Here is an 18,957-nt window from a genome sequence, read left to right on the forward strand (position 1 = left end):
ATCAACCCACTAATGAATGCATTTGGCAAGTAATATAAGTTAAATGAATCTCCATGAAGGTAAATTACGCCACCCCTGAGGTCAAATTACGAAAACCACCCCCTCAAGCATAATGGATTTTTTCGTAATTTGACCTTATTATTATTATTATTATTTTTCAAACAAAAAATGATATAATTGAAAGATAAAAAAGCATAAGAATTGAGTTTATTGTATATAAAAAGATGATAAAATCACTACTTTTAATTATTTTTTTAAGCGGAGAGATAGAAATAAGGCAGAAGAAGATGGTCAGTCATCTGACTGATGATCATCTAGCAGTGGTACTAGTAGCTTCTTAACAAGTTCATCTTTACTATTTTCAGTTTCCACCACTTGTGCTGCTGCACTTTTCGACGAATCCTCGTTTACTCCCTCTTCTACTCTATTATAAACCTGCACAATTTACTCAATCTGCTAACTACCAGATTCAAATCGAAAGATACAAGTGAATTAAGTGAACCGCCGCTTAATTTGGTTACTGCTCTCAGTATTTTTATCATCCCACCGAAATTGAAAATAAAAAATTCTACTTTGCAATTACATTTCTCATTAAAAAGATGCAATAAGGCCTGAGAGAATATTCAAAAGGTGCAAAGATTAAAAAAAAAAAAAACATACCACACATGTACGAGGAGGAGAAAGCACTTTGAAGGAATTGGGACGGTTATTAAAATTTGTTTCAGGAACACCAGGTACACCTTCCGGGGTTGTGAAATGGTCCACGTCGTGGCTCACCTGTCAATATATATAACGGCTTGATAAAAATGAATTACCCGAATATCTAAACTTTTTAACACTTTAATAAGTAGCAGCAATGTGGTCATATTTTTGTAAAGCTTAGGCACATTCAAATGATGCATTTACAGAAATGAAAACAAGAAACTTTTGAGCGAACTTATTTACAAGTTTGACATCTTTTCAATTATTTCGATGAAGCCCTTCACCAAATCAACACTAATATTTTTCTTGTTCGGAGAGAGGGATTTGTACAAATGTTCTTACTCTTCCAGGTCCGCCGAATTCCCAAGCATCACTGTCCAAAGCAACTCTATATTTTCCTGGCAAGTCACAACCGACTTTGTACCTGTACAAGGACGTTTTGTTAAGAATATTTCATCAAAACAAAAGAATAGTAAACTGAAGATTTTAAGTTGTGTTTTCACTCAAAATGTATAAAAATGGAGCCGGACAATTCAATTTCTTAATAAGAAGTATACCCTTCATATGTATTTTCTGGGTGGAAGTTAAACACAAATACTAGATCCCCACGTTCGAAAACAATGACCTGTAATGAACATATAAAAAAATATTAAAATATTGAATTTATTTCTGAATGTCATATGAAAGTACCATTTCCGAAACACTGAAGCAAGTTATCAGAAGCTCTTTTTGCAACAAAAGTTAAAATATATCCGTGCTAGAAAGCTTTGATTCTATCTAATAAAACTACTGTTACCTTTCGAACTTCATCCGTGCTACTCACAATCTGTTTTGCTGATGCGAGAAACTTAAATTTTTCATCAAGCAAATTCATGGCTCTGTCAAAAGCATTCAGAAACTGCATTTTACAATCACAGTAGAGAATGTTAGTTATTGCCTGGAAAATTGGATTGGATAGAGCTCTCGTTTTTTTTCCTCTTCTGTGCAAGTCATAAACTTTTGTGATTAATAATAGATGGCACTGAAAATGGACTTCGAATCAATGTCTGAAAAGCACAAAATCATAATAAAAAAATGCATTTAATGGCACCGAAAATGGACCTTGAATCTTAGATGATCTGTATCCACGAGATCCCATTGGCGTCTGCACTTATCAGAACTCCAACCATTGCCTTCTCTAGGGAAGTCTATCCAATCTGGATGCCCAAACTACAATAAATATTGATTAGATAATATTTCATTGCTGTTGAAAGACTGGACAAAGAACTACTGTAACTGTGAAAGTTAAAAATTATATATTTGCCTATTTTATGTAAGGAACTCTTTCTAGACGATTGGCTACTTAATGAGCAATTCTTTTAAAACAGTTTTTAACTTATTAAACTTTCTTCCAATTGTTAACAACATTACATAATAAGAAAGTGATGTGCAATATTTGCAACCTTACTCAGTTCTCTTATTTATAAACATTAAGCAATCTATCCACTATCAATCTTCATCATCTACAATAAAGTCTGCCTACCTCATTTCCCATGAAATTAAGATAACCCTCTCCTCCTAATGCCATTGTTAAGAAATGAATCATCTGCAGAAAAAAAAATATAACAATTTTATGACATGTGCTTCGGACAAGAAACGAAGTCACCATCTCTAATGCACAATGAATACAAAATTGTTTAAATAACCTTGTGAAGTGCAATTCCACGCTCAATTACTGGAGAAGCTTTGGTCAAACAGGACATACCAGAATACATTTCTTTATCCATCAGGGAAAATGCAATTGTTTTATCACCCACAATAGCCTATTCATGGAATAAGAACACGTAATATTATCAGTACAGGAGAAATTAGTGCTGAAAGAGATGGAAATCGATATCAAATTATTTAAGAGATCCCCACTACACGAGATTGGCAGATTTATTCAGTATTTTATTTTTCCTAGAAACTAAATTTAGCAAAAGGGCCACTGGGACAAACAGTCAATATATTGGAAGAGAGACACCGACACACAATGATGTAACAGAAAAACGTAGTGATATTTTTAGGTATAATCAGAGTAAAATAGAAGTAGAGGGTCCATAAAGTGAGACCCGAATAAGAGATACATTTTTTGGTTCGAGTTGAGCTGTACAGTACCTGGTCATGACTCTCAGCATATGCTATACACTTTTCAGTGTATCTCCTATTTGTCAAACTCCATGATATATCACCCACTGACCATTCTTCGTCATTCTTATTCTTCAAATAGTCAATCCATTTGTCAGGAACGGCCATTGCCAGGCGGTAGTCAAATCCAATCCCGCCCTCGAACACAGGTCGGCTAAGTCCAGGCATTCCGGAAACATCTTCAGCAATCACAGTTGCATCAGGCAAGATACTGTGTATTAAATTATTAGCCAACATCATATAAACCACAGCATCGACATCTGTGGACTCACTAAAGTACTCACTATAGTTCCCAGTGAACCCCATGTTTATTCCATGATGATGGTACAACATCGATGTCACTCCATCAAATCGAAATCCATCAAACTTAAACTCATCCAGCCACCACCTCAGATTCGACAGAAGGAATCGGAGGACCTCCCAATTGGCATAGTTGAATACTCTGCTATCCCACAATTTGTGATAGCCTCGATCTCCAGTGTGAAAGTAAGAATCTTGAGAGCTTTGTCCAACATCAAAACCGTTAAGTCCATCAGTGATATTGTTACTTGCATGGCTGTGAACCACATCCATCAATACTTGAAGACCTAAGCTATGTGCTTTATCAATCAAATACTTAAGGTCTTCTGGGGTCCCGGATCGACTGCTCACTGCGAAGAAGTTTGTGACGTGATATCCAAACGATGCGTAGTAGGAATGCTCCATTACAGCCATCAACTGGACTGTATTATAATTGTTTGCTCGAATACGAGGCAAAATGTCGTCTGCAAACTCCCTATATGTATTTATACGGGGCTCCGAACTACTCATTCCAACGTGCGCTTCATATATTCGTGGTGCGGCCGGTTTAGGTGGACGAGGGTGTTTGAACTGGTACCTGCATGGCTAATGATATGTGAGATTGTTTACTGATGTCTAATTACTTTGGAGAATATCGTTAATGCCATGCTTTTTCTCCAATTAAAATTTCAAACTTAATCAAGAACTTTCTTGGATTTGGTGATAGAATACTTTACTGATGGAAGAACTTTTGTAGACCTACAGAAACTTGTAAACTTTAAGTCTGTAGCTGAAAATGCTTGTTTCAATCTTTATATTTTAGTTGCTTTTGGAATACCTCTCTGAAGGTGGTGGGTCCCAGTATACACCATCATAAGGTGCAGCGAATCTTGTAGGATCCTGAGTCGCGTACGTTATCCAGGCAGGGATTCGGTCAACCCATACTCCATTGCTATGCTTAAACCTGAACTTGACTCTTGAATTGTGTGGAATGGCTGGATTCCCAGAAAAATCAGGAATCGTGATACTCCATACACCAAATTCATTTTTCACCATCTTGTGGCCAGAACCATCCCACCCGTTAAAATCACCAATAACTTGTGCTTCCCTGAGTTACAAACAAGTTAAATGTGAGGCTATCAACTAGAATGAGACAATTAAGTCAACATTAGAAAGATCACATGTGTTGCATGTGCAGAAACATGTGTATATAGGTCTCTTTGATTCTACGTTGATAGAAAATTATCTCAATTTCACCCTGTCAACCTATTAACTTAAATATGTTTTTTCAGTTTATTTTGACCCAGTTCATACAAAGAGTTAATTCATCAAAATACTATTTCTTGGCTAAATTTTATTTTAGTTGGGACATTGTAAGGTCCAGGATTAGGTCTAAGTAGCTTAGAGGATTTAGAAATCTAAATGTTTTCTTCATCTCAAAGGTCGTATTTGTTATTAATCAAGAGTACTAAGTAAAGGCACGAATGACTTCTGGCAATTGAAAACAAACACTTTCTAGGACTCACACTTTGTAGAAGCGCGTACACGTAGACAAAAATAAAGGATATTAAATGAAAACTCGTATATCTATCTATGAGATCAACATACTCACTCTGCAGCTGGGGCCCATTCACGGTACACAATGCCACCTTCTTCTCGGTTAAACCCAAATTTCAAATAACCTAAATATAGTAGTATGATTAGCATTCAACATAATGGCATCTTCTACAGTGAAGAATTCAATTTATAAAATCCTTTGATCTCATAAAATTGCAACGGTTTATAAAAGTATCAGTTGTACAAAATATAAAACTAATATAGAAGTTTGATATGTTAAGTTGCAAGGTAGAGGAGAATCTGAACTGTACACTTTAAATAATTTAAACATATATGCGAAGCAATTCCCCTGCATTTCAATTTCCATCGTATTACCTTGTGAAAATTCTTCAAGGCTTCCTTCATGTTTTTCAATGAGCTTTTTCTGATCTGCATATCTCCTTACTCTGTATCTGAAATGATCTTTATAAGCTTCCAAACCTGGATCTAAACTTAAGAGGCCAATGTTTTCAGTGCCTTCCTCCATATTTACTACCGTAGAATGGTCGTCGATCAGAACTGCTGACATAGATGAACCGCACACCTAATAGAAAAGTTCAAAACGGAACTATTTAACTCTCAGTATGCAGAAAAAATAGATACAATTTACCAATGCATTGTTTCTAATACATTCATGTGCGCAGAGGTACTTATTATGTGCTAGTACTTTTCATTGCTTGATGCAGGATAATCCATTAAAGTATGATTTGAGATATTCATACTACAAAAACCATGATGCATCGATTAAATGTAATCCTTTTTTTGTATTGTTGTCACAATCTTTCAATACTAAGAAATATAAATATCAAACATCACGGCATACCTTTCCATGTGATATAAAATTATATGGGGAAATAGCTCTGCTATTATTAGATAGCAGTTTTTTGGAGATAACACTGACTCCAGACGGTTGCTTTTTTATACACCTACCACTGATTGGAGCCTGTCAAACAAAACTCAAAATAAGTCTCCATTACAACTACTCGACTATATTTACTATAATCTAAATCAAAATTCCTTCCACCGCATTTCAACGAAAAAAGCAATAGAAAACAGACATTTGTCTCTCATCCAGAAACAAATTAGCAAACTAAAAAATTTAAGAAATTTGTCTCTTCCCAAACCATTTTCATGTTAGTCGTGGGATTTCCCTATTTTCCGATTTCCAGTCTATTTTTTTTCTTTTTTCCTTCTTTTCTGACTATGTATGACCTTTTTATACTACACACCTTAATTCAAAGAAAAACTAAAGTCTAATCAGCCCTTTGAACGATCACACCGAATCTATGTAGCACGGACACGAGAACTCGGACACGGGGAAACTCCATTTTCCAAACAGTTGGATACGGGAACGTGGGGGAAATGTGTAAATAATAAAAATATAGGGGTGGATTCATAATTTCTAAAAATTAATGTTTAATATCATTCCACAAATTACATTCGGGGCATATAAATTTATTTTAGTATGGAATTAACATCTACAAAAATATTAAAACACTACTAGAAGTGAAAAGGCGACGTAATATAATAATATTTAAGATTTTTTTTAAGCATATGCAATTCGGAGCTTTTATTCAAAATGAAATTTGGATTTATTTTGTGTGGAAACGCGTTTCCAATTTTTCATTATTACCAGAAACGTCCCCGAAACTTTTAAATATTCATGGAAACGGCCCCGAAACGCTTCCGACAGGTGTCATTGAGTTTCGGTTTCCGAAACGTGGAAACGCGTGTGGGTTGAAGTTTCCGTGCATCATAGCACCAAATCGATCATGTACATACACATAATAAGTCATCTCCTAAAGTATGATCCATACAGTAAGAAGCTCAAACCATACGCCTAATCGTACGGATCAACCGACCGCACTTCCAAAGTTAACTTTTCATAAATCAATCATTCCACAGAAATCTGATTCAATAATTAAACCATAACTTTTTAGCTTCATTTCCACTTATATTTCTTCACTTGATAATTTTTTTTTCTCCGGTAATTTCACAAAAATGAAATTGCCAGAAAAAATAGGGATATTATGTAACAAAAAAAATAAAAATAAAAAATCTGCATATCGCCACTATTATTAAGCAAGCTCCATGAAAATCAATTTGAGACAAAGATCGATGAAAATAAACAGAAATTCAATTACCAAACGAAGAAATAATGGAGAAAAAAAATAACATGAAATAAAATTGAATTTACCGCTGCGGATTCTTCACTGGAGAGCGGAAACGAAGACCTAAGTGCAGGCGTAGAGAGAAGATTGCAGGAACTGTACATTTTCTCTCTCAGGAAATCAGTTTAGAGAAGGAACTGTAGTGTGTAGAGAGAGAAAGAAGAAAGAGAGAGAACGCACGAATTGAACATTTCTCACATGACATGACATGGCATTTTCTCGACTATAATTTATTAGGAAAGTTTCTGTTAATGCCAGAGAGATTAACTTAACGCCAGATCAAATTCGTACTATTTGACATATTTACCCTTCTAGCTGGAATTTGTCAAAAGAAAAAAGAGATGAAAAGTGAAAACTCACTTATGAGTTATGATAGATAATTAAATGATCAACCAACTTTGGATTGGAAATTTCAATATTCCGTCAATTTCGATCTGAAAATTTCCAATTTCGGAACATTTTTGATCTTTTCGATTTTTTAAACTCCTATATCCGATTTTTTTGCTTTTGCTAGATTGGAATTTGAAGTATATAGAAATAAATTATAATTTCAATTTTTTTATCTTGTTATTGCCTATTCTAGCAAAACCGCCTGAAATGGGAAAAGGACAAAAGTTTGATCAATCTATATTAATTTCAGAAGTAATTCAGAAAAAACGAACCTTGAGAATAAACAATATATGCTTATTTTACTCAGTAAAAAACTAATTAAATATGTAGTTATATTTTACTTTATAAGTCATTTCGTATAGTCTAATGTTTTTTTCTCAGCGCTATTTTTCATTAACGTAAAGCCCTAATATATTTTTTCTCCACACACTTCGCCTCATTCACGACAACTCCCAATTTTTTTTTCCGACAATTTTAGAACTTATGTGATTACTGAAATTTCTCGTACTTCTGGAATCATAAATGATTACTAGATTGAAATTAGAAGTAGTTTTGTACTTTAGAAATTCTATTAGATATTTTCTGAAGACACTAGTACCGATTTGTTCGATCCAACTTTCATCCCTTGAAACCGAAACAAAAACCAAAAACCAAAACCGAAAATCCAAAACTCAAAACCGAAACCCGAAAACCATTACACATGGTATAGCATAGATAAAGACCCCTATTATTATCAAAGGGGCTTGCTATTATCAGTGCGGTTTTTTCCAGCTACAGTGCGAAATAATTCATTTGTCAAAAAACACTTTAACCTTTTACAAAATCCTCTCAACCTCCAAATATTTCGACTTTCGTAGATAGTGATTTGTTTTCGTAGAAATCAGTTAAAACCCAACGATTATCAAGATGGCCAACATCGATCCCGTAAATGAGGTAAAAAATACGTTTTAGTGTGATTTTTTTCGATTTTCAGTCGTTTCGTGTACAATATCACGAAATTATTCAAGTCATTTCGTGTTGTTTTGCACAAAATGAACACTTTATTCGTGTTTTCCAGTCATTTCGTGTACAATACTACGAAATTGTACCTATTATTTCGTGTAAAGTCACACGAAATAGCAGTAAAACTGTTTTGTTATTCATTTCGTGCAGTACTACACGAAATGTATACATATACTTCGTGTAATTTTACACGAAATACCTAGTATTGTTATTAATTTTTTTTGTGCAAGTATCTAACCTTTTTTTTGTATTTACGCAGCCATATGACGACAATTTGTATTTTGATCCCTCGGTTTTGGATCAAAATGAATATGAAGATTTCTCTCACTTCTTCCAAGTTGATATTGTGTTCGGCAGTAGGGAAGAATTAATCAACTGGGCGAAAGAAACTGCAGTTAGTCATTGTCACCGTTTGATTTGTCAGTCTAGAAGGGAGAATGCACAGTACATGACGTGTGACAAATACGGACATGGCCGACAAACGAATATCGATGTGGAAGATCCTAGAAACTCAGGAACAAAAAAATGTGGTTGTCCGTTCAAATTGATTGGCAAAAGGTCAAGGTTTGATGAATTATGGCGGTTGACTGTCAGCGATGGCAGGCATAGTCATCGTCCGACTTTGTTTCCTCACGGACAAGGTACGACTAGTCGTATAACTCCACAACAGAGAGCAAGAATTAAAGAATTGCGAAATTCTCACGTGAAGCCAATGCTGATCATGGATAGACTGAGAAAAGATGATCCGACGATACAAACCTCTATGAAGCATGTTTATAATGAGTTGGCCAAGATTAAATCTGAGGAAATGGAGGGCATGACTGTTATTCAGTTTATGATGCATAACTTTCAAAAAGGCGAGTATCGATATTGGCATCGCGTCGATAGTGAAACGAGCAACACGATTACAGATATTATGTTTGCATGTCCCGAATCTATTAAGTTATTACGGTTGTTCCCGTACGTTATATTGATGGACTGCACATACAAAACCAATAAGTAAGTAAAAATTACGATTGTTTAAATTATGATTATTGTGTTTTAATGTCTTGTATTGTTTAAATATGTAAAAACAACATTGTTGTAGGTATGGAATGCCTCTTTTGGAAATAATTGGGATAACTCCAGTTGGGAGGAATTATACAATTGCTGTTGCATTTATGTCGCATGAAGATGCAGACACCTACGAGTGGACTTTGAATTGTTTGAAAGAGTTGCTAGATGGTGTCGAACCTGATGCGATCTTGACAGACAGAGAGTTGGGTCTTTTGAAAGCACTGCCAAATGTCTTCCCATTTTCGTATCATATGTTGTGTATATTCTATATAAACAGAAATGTTGAGGCAAATGCGACGAAATTTATGGGAGGCAACAAGGACCAAGGTCTAATATTCCGACGTGTGCTGTGGGCTAAGCTGGTGAAATCAGAAACCGAAGAAGAGTATCATTACAATTACAATGAAATTGTTGGACGGTATGCAGGGTATCCTAGGCTGATACAGTATTTGAATGATATGTGGTTGATATACAAGGAGAAGTTTGTTCGAGCCTATACTCGCAATGTGTATCATTTTGGCAACACGAGCACCAACAGGTATTACATGTTTTAGTTATTTAAATGATAAAAGATATTATATAAAAATAATATTTATTTTGTAATCTGATTGTCGTTGTATGCTTTGATTGTTGTTGTAATTGGATAGGGTGGAGAGTGCTCATTCTTCAGCGAAGGGTTGGTTAAATGCTTCGACCGGAGGTCTGGATAACATGCAAGGCAAGCTTCGGGACCAAGTTTATATCCAAATTAGTGAGCTGAAGTGCGATTTTTCATTATCATCCAAGATAAGGAAGCATACTGCAGCATGGCCGTGTTTTCAGGGTTTGATTTGTTATGTTACGCATCTGGCATTAGAGAAATTGGATGAAGAGATGGAGTCCCCGGCGATGCAAGATCCGAGTATTTGCACACACTATCTTTGGAATACTCATGGGCTCCCATGCGCGTGCAAAATTGTGCAGAAAATGGAAGATAATGACACGTTCGTCATTTCAGACTTGCATCCATTCTGGAGTACCATGGCAGTTGAGCCTTCGGAGCTACGTGAGTATCAAGTAAATCGCGAAGAGATTGTGGATAGACAGATTGATGACCTGAATTGCAATTTGAAGAAGATGAATTACACGAGTAAGATAAATGTCGTGGCCTCATTGCGTGGCATCGTTTATCCATCTACGTCGCATCTGTCCGAGCCATCATTTGTTAAGACCAAAAGACGACCAAAGAATAACTCGACAAAGAGAGACCCTTCTGGATGGCAGTATCATATTGATGAGGAGACAATTAAGTCGTCTTGTGGTTCTAAGGGTCGCCAAACCTCATCTGGTGCAAAGATTCCTAAAACAAAGGTTGAGAGAAGCACTGATGGAACGCCTCAATCGAAGATGAAAGGTCGTGGTTCTCGTATTCCCACACAAGAATCTGCTGCCCCTACAATACCTGCACATGAAGGAATAGACTTTTATTCTTTCGTGCCCAGATTTATGGTCCGTCTTATTCAAGATTATGTTAACGTGATGGCGGATGGCAATTGTGGGTACCGGTGCGTTGCTCAAGCCGTGTACGGGGATCAAGAAAGATGGTCGCAAGTGAGAGGGGAGTTGCTTATTGAGTTATACGAGCATGCTAGTGTCTACACGACGATGTTTGGCAGTACCGGATACGTTGAGGTCATACGCAAGTGTGACTGGACCTCAGGGCCTTGTCCACAAGCTTATTGGATGGACATGAATGAAATGGGATTGGCCATTGCTACCAGATACAGTGCATTAGTGGTACTTTTGACTCAAGTAGGGAGTATGACTTACCTTCCTATGTTTGGCAGCGGTCACTTATCATGTATGATTGTTGTGACATTGCACAACAATCATTTCATGTTTGTTAATTTGGTTGCAAATAGTCCACTACCACCAATCCATCCGGCATGGGTACACCATAGAGCTAAAAACTTGAGGCACTTACTCAAAACGTACAAACCCCGACTACTCTTGTACGAACAATTAAAGTCTGGTCGGTAGTTCAATTTGTAGTTGTATCTGAAATCTAGTTGAATTTTTATTCGTATTTGAAATTTAGATCAATTTGTAGATGTATTTGAATTCTAGTTCAATTTGTAGTTGTATTTGAATTCTAGTTCAATTTGTAGTTGTATTTGAATTCTAGTTCAGTTTGTATTTGTATTTGAATTTTTAGGTCAATTTTGTATTTGAAATTTAGATCAATTTGTAGTTGTATTTGAATTCTAGTTCAATTTGTATTTGAAGTATAGTTCAATTTGTATTTGTATTTGAACATTTAGGTCAATTTGAGTGTCTGAAATAAATTGGTTAATTAAAAAATAAATCAATTAGTGATTTCGTACTGAATTGCACGAAATGTTACTTCATATTTCGTGGAACAATCTACGAAATATGGTCTTCCATTTCGTAGAAAACTCCACGAAATATAATGTCACATTTCGTGTAAACGTACACGAAATACACGAATTTTTTCAATCTAACGGTTTCGTCCTTCGTGTTCTATAACAATAAACACTTATATTTCGTGTGAAACGACACGAAATGATTGAGTGGATTTCGTGTAATAATACACGAAATACCGGGCGAATTTGGTTTTTTTTAAGGAAAGTTACAAATGAAATAAATCGCACTGCAAGCCGGTAAAAACCGCACTATGAATAGCATTTCAGATTATCAAATCAATAAAATCACTTATAAGGGCTTAAACGTAATATCCTAAATGATTGCAAAAATTTGCTTTGGACTAGCATTATTAAATATCTTGCTGGGGCCCACCGTACCCCACATTACCAATTAAAAGCGCACATATCTTTTGGCGCTTTTTTGCTTGCTTCATTATTTGATTGATTGCATGAGGAAGCAAAGAATATTCTTTACATTTGTAATGTAGCAAATTTGCATATATTATCAAATGTAATGAAGCTAAATGCACCTCCAGTATTTGTCGGAACTTTCATGATTTTCAATAATTAATATTGAGTGTTATTAATTAGATTGTGTGGAGATTAGTTTTATTTTTTTTATTTGCTTAAAACCGTGAAGTAAATTGTCTCAAAAGCAGATTTAGCGGGATGACTTAGATACTCAAGGTTCAAATATGTGCGCATTGTCACCGTTGTCTTACTGACAAGTCCAGTTAGGGATTGGGTTTTTAAAATAACATTAATTTTCGATGTATATATATAAATGGAGTCGGCCCAAACTAAACAATTGTTTGGTCCGAACCAAATAAATAATTAACTGGCCTAAGTCCAAATAGTTAATGATCTTTACGTTTTGAATATTGCAGAACATGTGCAATTTTTTTGCTCCAAAGAGATTTGGTTTGACCGGAGGAGGCATGTCTTTTGGATTGTAAATGTATATGTAGTTCCTCCAAACCATTGCAACAATCTACGAATAGATTTCTACAGCCGATAAATAATGAATTTAATCGGGCAATTTTGGGCAATAGTTTTCTCGTGTTCTTCTTTGGCCTAAAATTTCAAAATTGGCAAAGTTCACCATCAATATATGTATCTCATGCCAAAATGCACCCCATATCAATTTTGATTTAAAGAATTTGAAAATCTTGATTTAGAAGTGAAAAACGATCTTCAATCTTGATTTAAAGAATTTGAAAATCTAAAATATCCATTCCCATTTGAAAAAAAATATAATTCAAAAATTATTTCAACTTATTGTTATTTTTTTTAAGTTTTAATTTATTTTGAAAAATTTAGTTAAGACATTTAGGTGGTGTTTGCAAATAATTATTTAAAAGCAGAAGTTAGTGATTATGCATTAAGGTGGTGTTTGCAAATGCTTTTTGAAAGTGATTATGCGGTTTTTTTTGCTCATAATCTGTTTTTGGGTGTTTGCAAAATCAACTTTTGCTTTTGCTTCTCTTAAAATAATCTGCTTTAAGCTATTTTTTTAAAAGCACCCCTAACCCTGCTTTTTCAATTTTAGTTCATTTTCCGAAATATTTGCAAACACCCCCAACTTTTAGAAATAAGCACTTAAAGCTAACTTAAATCACAATCACTAACTTTTGCTTTTAAATAATCATTTGCAAACACCACCTAAGTCAATTTTAAGTGCTTATTTCTAAAAGTTGGGGGTGTTTGCAAATATTCCGGAAAATGAACTTAAATAGAAAAAACAGGGTTAGGGGTGCTTTTAAAAAAATAGCTTAAAGCAGATTATTTAAAGAGAAGCAAAAGCAAAAGTTGATTTTTGCAAACACCTGAAAACAGATTGTGAGCAAAAAAAAAAGCTCATAATCACTTTCAAAAAGCGTTTGCAAACACCACCATAAAATAGCATAAACTATTGAATTTTTTTTTTACGATAAAGTAAGTAAATACATGACACAAAATAATTTAAATTTTTCCGTGGGACTTTTTTTAATTATCTCATAACACTAAAAGAATAACATATATTATGTGTTTTATATATAATTTCAATTTCAATTTCAACTCGAGTAACAACTACTCTTTTGTATTTGTTTATCTACCTTATAAGCAAAATAATAGTTGAAAATTACAAAATAAGAAATAAAAAAATAGCTTTGAATTGAAACTCACTTTAAAACTTAAAAATTAAAATACCGTGATATATTGATTATTTATTTATTTATTTATTATTAATATTAATATTTTTATTATTATTATTATTATTATTATTATTATTATTATTATTATTATTATTATTATTATTATTATTATATTATTATTATTATTATTATTATAATTATTATTATTATTATTATTATTATTATTATTATTATTATTATTATTATTATTATTATTAATATTAATATTATTATTATTATTATTATTATTATTATTATTATTATTATTATTATTATTATTATTATTATTATTATTATTATTATTATTATTATTATTATTATTATTATTATTATTATTATTATTATTATTATTATTATTATTATTTAGATCTCATGAGGAATTAGATGTATGGTTGATTTGCCGTGAGATGTGTAATTGGAGGGTGGAGTTTGCCAATTCTAAAATTTCATGGTGCAAATTGCTAATCGCTGTCATTGTTGGGGTGCAAAACGCAATTCACCCATTTCTTCACTATACAATTCTATTCAGCTGATTAATTATTAATTAAATAATTCAGGAGCAGCAATTGAAGGAGCATTTCTAGGGCTTTAATGGCGTCGATCAGCAATTCAATGGAAGCGAAAGAGGACGACGACAACAACAAATACAGCATAATTGTGCCCACCTACAATGAACGCCTCAACATCGCTCTCATCGTTTACCTCATTTTCAAGCATCTCCAGTCAGTTTTTTCCTCTCTCTCTCTCTCTCCTCTCTTTCTCTCTCTATGCATATATGTATACGTCTTTGTGTTTATCATCCTTTGCTGTGTTTTTATTCGAAATATTTCTCAAATTTCATCGGATTGCAGAAGGTGGTAAAATATTATGATAGGATCTTAGATTATTATTATTATTATTTTTTTATTTTTTCGTGGTTAATTTGTAATCGCGTCGGTTGTTAGTGACCTTGATTTTATTTTATTTTTGTAAAAGATTAGCACAAAAAAGGTAAAAAAAATTCTGGAATTGTACTTATCTATGACTGACTTGAGATATTGGGTACTCCCTGATTTTGATATTTTGAGGCACTAACTGTGGATAATTCCTTTATTGAGCCACTTCAGGATTTCGAGAATGAAAATGCGAAAAAAGCACAATCGTCTTCGGATTTTAAAGGATACCTCGACCTTTCAATCATGAGAAGCAAATTGAAAGCTGAATATTTGTTGGATTAATTTGTTCAAAGGCACCATAATTTGTTGGATTAATTTGTTCAGGATTTTGAGAATGAAAACGTGAAAAAAGCACAATCGTCTTCGGCTTTTGACGATCCCTCGAATTTTCAACCATGAGAAGCAAATTGAAAGCAAATTTTGGGAATAATATAGGTTATTCGTTTTTTGTTGCGCTAATTAGCTTTTGATTGATTTTTTAGATAGTGCAATATGGGCTATCATACCCATTCGGTAGATAGGGTTTTGTTGGGTTAATTTGTTCAAAGGCACCATAATCTTAGGCATATGGGTTCTTAGCCAGCTGTATCAAACATAATAGAGAGTTTTTCGAATCCGTGTACGCAGTCACATTTGCTCCTGCCACCACATTCAATATGGTGCATACTTGTAGTGCGTGCTTATTATTCGTACAACTGTATAGACTTGTAAGAAATTGAAAGTTCTTTCGGGAATCAATGTAGGGGGGCTTAAATGAATAAAACCAAACACTTTAAATCTTTAGTATACGTGCGACATTTTACTGGAACTTGAAAGTTAAATCCTTTGTCAGTTTCGTTTTCTCTTTCTTTCTGACATTAAATTCTGCTCGTTTTTTTTTTTTCAAAAGAACGCTGAGCTCCTACCCTGGGACGGAGCTTGGGGTAAGGGTAGGCAATCGTGTTGCCTCCCTCTACTCCAATTTTACTAAGTTGGTATATATTTGAATGCAAAATGGTAAAGTAATTACATTTCAAAAATTTCTGAGAAGTGAGAACTAAAAATACCGCTTCCTACTTTTGTTGTGTTGTCCATGACAGCCTCGTTGAAGTGATTGGCTTTTGTTGAACTAGAAACGTGGTGTGTTTATACAAACATCTGATGATGAAAAAAGTCATTGCCTGATTAGTCTCGATCTGAAGCAATTTGCAAATAAATCCTAAATCTTTGGTTTGTACTTTGTAAGTATTAACTTCTTATGCTAATCTGGTTCGTATACTGTAATGGTACCAAAATTTGTATCTAGAGGATGAACAATAGGTAATATGTTTGGATGGGTAGCCATGCTGTGACGTTGAATTGACTTTATTATTGTGTGGTAGTGCTGTATATTGTGATAGTTACCAAGTGAACTTTCGTCGCTTTATCATGCTGTTAATGCTCAAGATGATGTTTGTTGACATTCTCTATTTCCATTATGCAATTTTCATAAATCATAATCATTTGTTTTCCACCCATGTCATTGAGTAAAACGAGTTACGTTTTTTGAGCTACTTAGGACCTATATGCTTTTATCATAATGGGAATCAAAATGATTTTGAAGTTCAAAACAGGTTTTTTTTTTTTTTTTTTTTTTTTTTTTTTAATTCAAAATCATTTCAAAAACCTCGGTTTGTTTGTGTTCTTTGAACACGTTGGACTTGGTCAGTTTTGTAACTCTTATGTGCTTTTGATCAGGAATGTAAATTTTGAAATAATAGTAGTGGATGATGGGAGTCCAGATGGAACTCAGGAGATTGTCAAACAGCTACAGCAAGTATACGGGGAAGATCGTATTGTATGTTTTCAGTAACTAACTTTTTCGTCTATGTAGCTTATGGTTTCTCCACAACTATAGCTTTTATTGCTGTATGTTTACTCATAGTGCTTTGGTAATGCAGTTGTTGAGACCCAGAGCGAAGAAGCTTGGCTTGGGTATGTATTTAGGCATCCTCTATTTTAAAATGTCACGGTGAAGTATTCTAAATATTTTTTGTTTTAGGAACGGCTTACATACATGGTCTGAAGCATGCGACTGGAAATTTTGTTGTGATAATGGATGCTGATTTATCTCACCATGTAAGTTTGCTCCATCAAATGCAACTATAACTGGTTTTATATTTTACCTTACACATCGACTCACTGTTTTTTTTATATAAAGTACATCTTTATTTAATCCCGTTGAGCTGAGTTTCTTTTGTCATGCTATTTGACAGCCGAAATACCTGCCAAGCTTTATCAAGTAAGTATTCTGTAAGAGTGATGTACTGGATTTCATGATCTTGGTATGCACATTAGTTGACAAATATTCTCGAACTCAGGAAACAGATAGAGACAGGTGCAAGCATAGTTACTGGAACTCGATATGTTAGTGGTGGTGGGGTCCACGGGTGGAATTTGATGCGTAAATTAACGAGCAGAGGAGCGAATGTTCTTGCACAAACACTTCTCTGGCCAGGTGTATCAGACTTAACTGGATCATTCAGGTTATTATAATACAACTTCAGCCGCAATTTTTTGTTCTCTCTCTCATACACGCACACCCTTAAATTTGATATCGCCTTTTCTCGTTTTGAAGGCTGTACAAAAAATCTGTGCTTGAAGATGTTATAAGCTCGTGTGTGAGTAAGGGATATGTTTTCCAGATGGAGATGATTGTTCGAGCCTCTAGAAAGGGTTACCACATTGAAGAGGTGATCACAATTTCTTTTTCCTCTCTTTTTTTTTTTTTTTTTTTTTTAATAGTGTTTTCTCATGTTCCTTTAATTGACTGTTGATTGGTGATTTAAACTTGACTAGGGATGTCTGTATATAGTGCTAGAACCTAAACAATATTATTGATTCATCAAACCCTCATAGAATTAAATATAGGTGCTTAGCTTCAGATTCGGACATGATATTCGTATAACAAGAACTATGAATAGATCAACTTTTTCTAACATTTCCATAACAAATCAATCTCTACACTGTATTGAACTTAAGATGAAATATATCTGAACTATACCTTAATTTTATCATTTATACCTATGCAGACATAAACAATTGCAACAGACCACTCAGAGTAATGAATCTCGAAGAATTAGGACCTCGTATTTAACTTGATGTGTGAATTTTCAGACGCTTTTCTGCAACGACAATAAAAATGCCTTCGATTTTTCTCGTTTTTAAAAGATAGTCGTTCTAAGCGCCTCATATTCTTTGACTTGGTTTAAACTGCTCCATGATTAACGGTTTCGCTTTATGGTTTCACTTAAGAGTATATTATTGTGATAAGGACTAATGCTGTTGTTTTAACACCTAAACTTTTAACTGTCAAGTTTTTTTTTCCTTTTTTTTTCTGTGTGAAAACTTGTCTCTGATATGGTCTTTTCACCTTTGAATAGGTTCCAATTACTTTTGTCGATAGAGTATACGGAAGCTCAAAACTTGGAGGATCGGAAATTGTGGAGTATCTCAAGGGACTTTTGTACCTTCTTGTTACAACTTAAAACGGAACAGAATTGATCGATTGTGATAATCAACTCTTTGCATTTTACAGAGCTTTCTCGATTATAGGAGTACGAATTTTGCAGAGCTTTTTTGTGACTATACAAGTTTAAATGAACAGATAATTTATACTCTCCAATATGAATCCAGCTTTTGTGTGTGTTTTATCTTCTTCTGCTACAGTTTTTAGATAATTTATGTTGTTCGAAAGTGTTCTTGCAAATTGTCGTCTGATTACATGGCAAAGTTTTTACATCACATATGTAATATGTTTAAAGATCATACATTGTGGAACTTGAATTCTTTTCTGATTGGAATTTGTACTAGAAAATCATACATTTTTATATACATACAACAAAGCCTCTGAGCTACAAAATCTTGAACCGGCCGTCCACCACCACTCGCGTGGGGGCATCCCACAGCTTCGGCAGATCGCTTAGCCCCGTTCATCTTCGGCGCAAGAGCGCTCGATATTTAACAGTTCACTCAAAATACTTGAGCAAGAAACAGTCAACCATACATATATTAGAATTCAAAAAAATCTCGAAATTGAAGTCGC

General features: G+C 34.2%; 4 protein-coding genes across 5 annotated transcripts; 3 read left to right on the forward strand and 1 right to left on the reverse strand.

Annotated features, from left to right (window-relative positions):
- Window positions 1-185: 185 nt before the first annotated feature.
- Window positions 186-7,366, reverse strand: LOC105965916 (1,4-alpha-glucan-branching enzyme). Of its 2 annotated transcripts, XM_012990466.2 has the most exons (14): window positions 6,941-7,366; window positions 5,567-5,686; window positions 5,080-5,287; window positions 4,760-4,829; window positions 3,986-4,255; window positions 2,839-3,745; window positions 2,388-2,504; window positions 2,225-2,287; window positions 1,804-1,911; window positions 1,499-1,600; window positions 1,260-1,327; window positions 1,045-1,126; window positions 661-777; window positions 186-435 (listed from the first exon to the last, which is right to left on the reverse strand). In XM_012990466.2, the coding sequence occupies exons 1-14, from the start codon at window positions 7,016-7,018 to the stop codon at window positions 292-294; spliced, it is 2,454 nt and encodes an 817-aa protein (XP_012845920.2). In that variant the 5' UTR covers window positions 7,019-7,366; the 3' UTR covers window positions 186-291. The 2 variants fall into 2 exon arrangements, with proteins under 2 accessions (XP_012845920.2, XP_088671485.1); XM_088815359.1 differs by lacking the exon at window positions 5,567-5,686 and having other exon boundaries at window positions 6,941-7,124.
- A 678-nt stretch (window positions 7,367-8,044) lies between these two features.
- Window positions 8,045-9,608, forward strand: LOC148771466 (uncharacterized). The gene is made up of 2 exons (XM_088815360.1): window positions 8,045-8,237; window positions 8,566-9,608. The coding sequence occupies exons 1-2, from the start codon at window positions 8,211-8,213 to the stop codon at window positions 9,307-9,309; spliced, it is 771 nt and encodes a 256-aa protein (XP_088671486.1). The 5' UTR covers window positions 8,045-8,210; the 3' UTR covers window positions 9,310-9,608.
- Window positions 9,401-11,381, forward strand: LOC148771467 (uncharacterized). The gene is made up of 2 exons (XM_088815994.1): window positions 9,401-9,900; window positions 10,010-11,381. Exons 1-2 carry the CDS (start codon window positions 9,401-9,403, stop codon window positions 11,379-11,381), a joined length of 1,872 nt encoding a protein of 623 aa, XP_088672120.1.
- A 2,992-nt stretch (window positions 11,382-14,373) lies between these two features.
- DPMS1 (Nucleotide-diphospho-sugar transferases superfamily protein) lies at window positions 14,374-18,569 on the forward strand. The gene is made up of 8 exons (XM_012990469.2): window positions 14,374-14,681; window positions 16,611-16,710; window positions 16,814-16,847; window positions 16,915-16,991; window positions 17,129-17,154; window positions 17,234-17,398; window positions 17,491-17,605; window positions 18,296-18,569. Exons 1-8 carry the CDS (start codon window positions 14,551-14,553, stop codon window positions 18,398-18,400), a joined length of 753 nt encoding a protein of 250 aa, XP_012845923.1. The 5' UTR covers window positions 14,374-14,550; the 3' UTR covers window positions 18,401-18,569.
- Window positions 18,570-18,957: the final 388 nt, after the last annotated feature.

This window comes from Erythranthe guttata, chromosome 3, assembly GCF_056151865.1.
Source record: "Erythranthe guttata isolate IM_541 chromosome 3, IM_541, whole genome shotgun sequence".
In the NCBI taxonomy this organism is placed as follows: Eukaryota; Viridiplantae; Streptophyta; class Magnoliopsida; order Lamiales; family Phrymaceae; genus Erythranthe; species Erythranthe guttata.

Coding starts and splice junctions, on each gene's coding strand:
- LOC148771466 (XM_088815360.1), top strand. CDS start 8,211: ATGGCCAACATCGATCCCGTAAATGAG. Junction 8,238..8,565: donor ACATCGATCCCGTAAATGAG/GTAAAAAATACG, acceptor GTATTTACGCAG/CCATATGACGACAATTTGTA.
- DPMS1 (XM_012990469.2), top strand. CDS start 14,551: ATGGCGTCGATCAGCAATTCAATGGAAGCGAAAGAGGACGACGACAAC. Junction 16,711..16,813: donor TATACGGGGAAGATCGTATT/GTATGTTTTCAG, acceptor TTGGTAATGCAG/TTGTTGAGACCCAGAGCGAA. Junction 17,399..17,490: donor GACTTAACTGGATCATTCAG/GTTATTATAATA, acceptor CTCGTTTTGAAG/GCTGTACAAAAAATCTGTGC.
- LOC148771467 (XM_088815994.1), top strand. CDS start 9,401: ATGCCTCTTTTGGAAATAATTGGGATAACTCCAGTTGGGAGGAATTAT. Junction 9,901..10,009: donor GGCAACACGAGCACCAACAG/GTATTACATGTT, acceptor GTAATTGGATAG/GGTGGAGAGTGCTCATTCTT.
- LOC105965916 (XM_012990466.2), bottom strand. CDS start 7,018: ATGTACAGTTCCTGCAATCTTCTCTCTACGCCTGCACTTAGGTCTTCG. Junction 4,256..4,759: donor GAATGGGCCCCAGCTGCAGA/GTGAGTATGTTG, acceptor TTTGTAACTCAG/GGAAGCACAAGTTATTGGTG. Junction 2,505..2,838: donor ATGCTGAGAGTCATGACCAG/GTACTGTACAGC, acceptor TTCCATGAATAG/GCTATTGTGGGTGATAAAAC.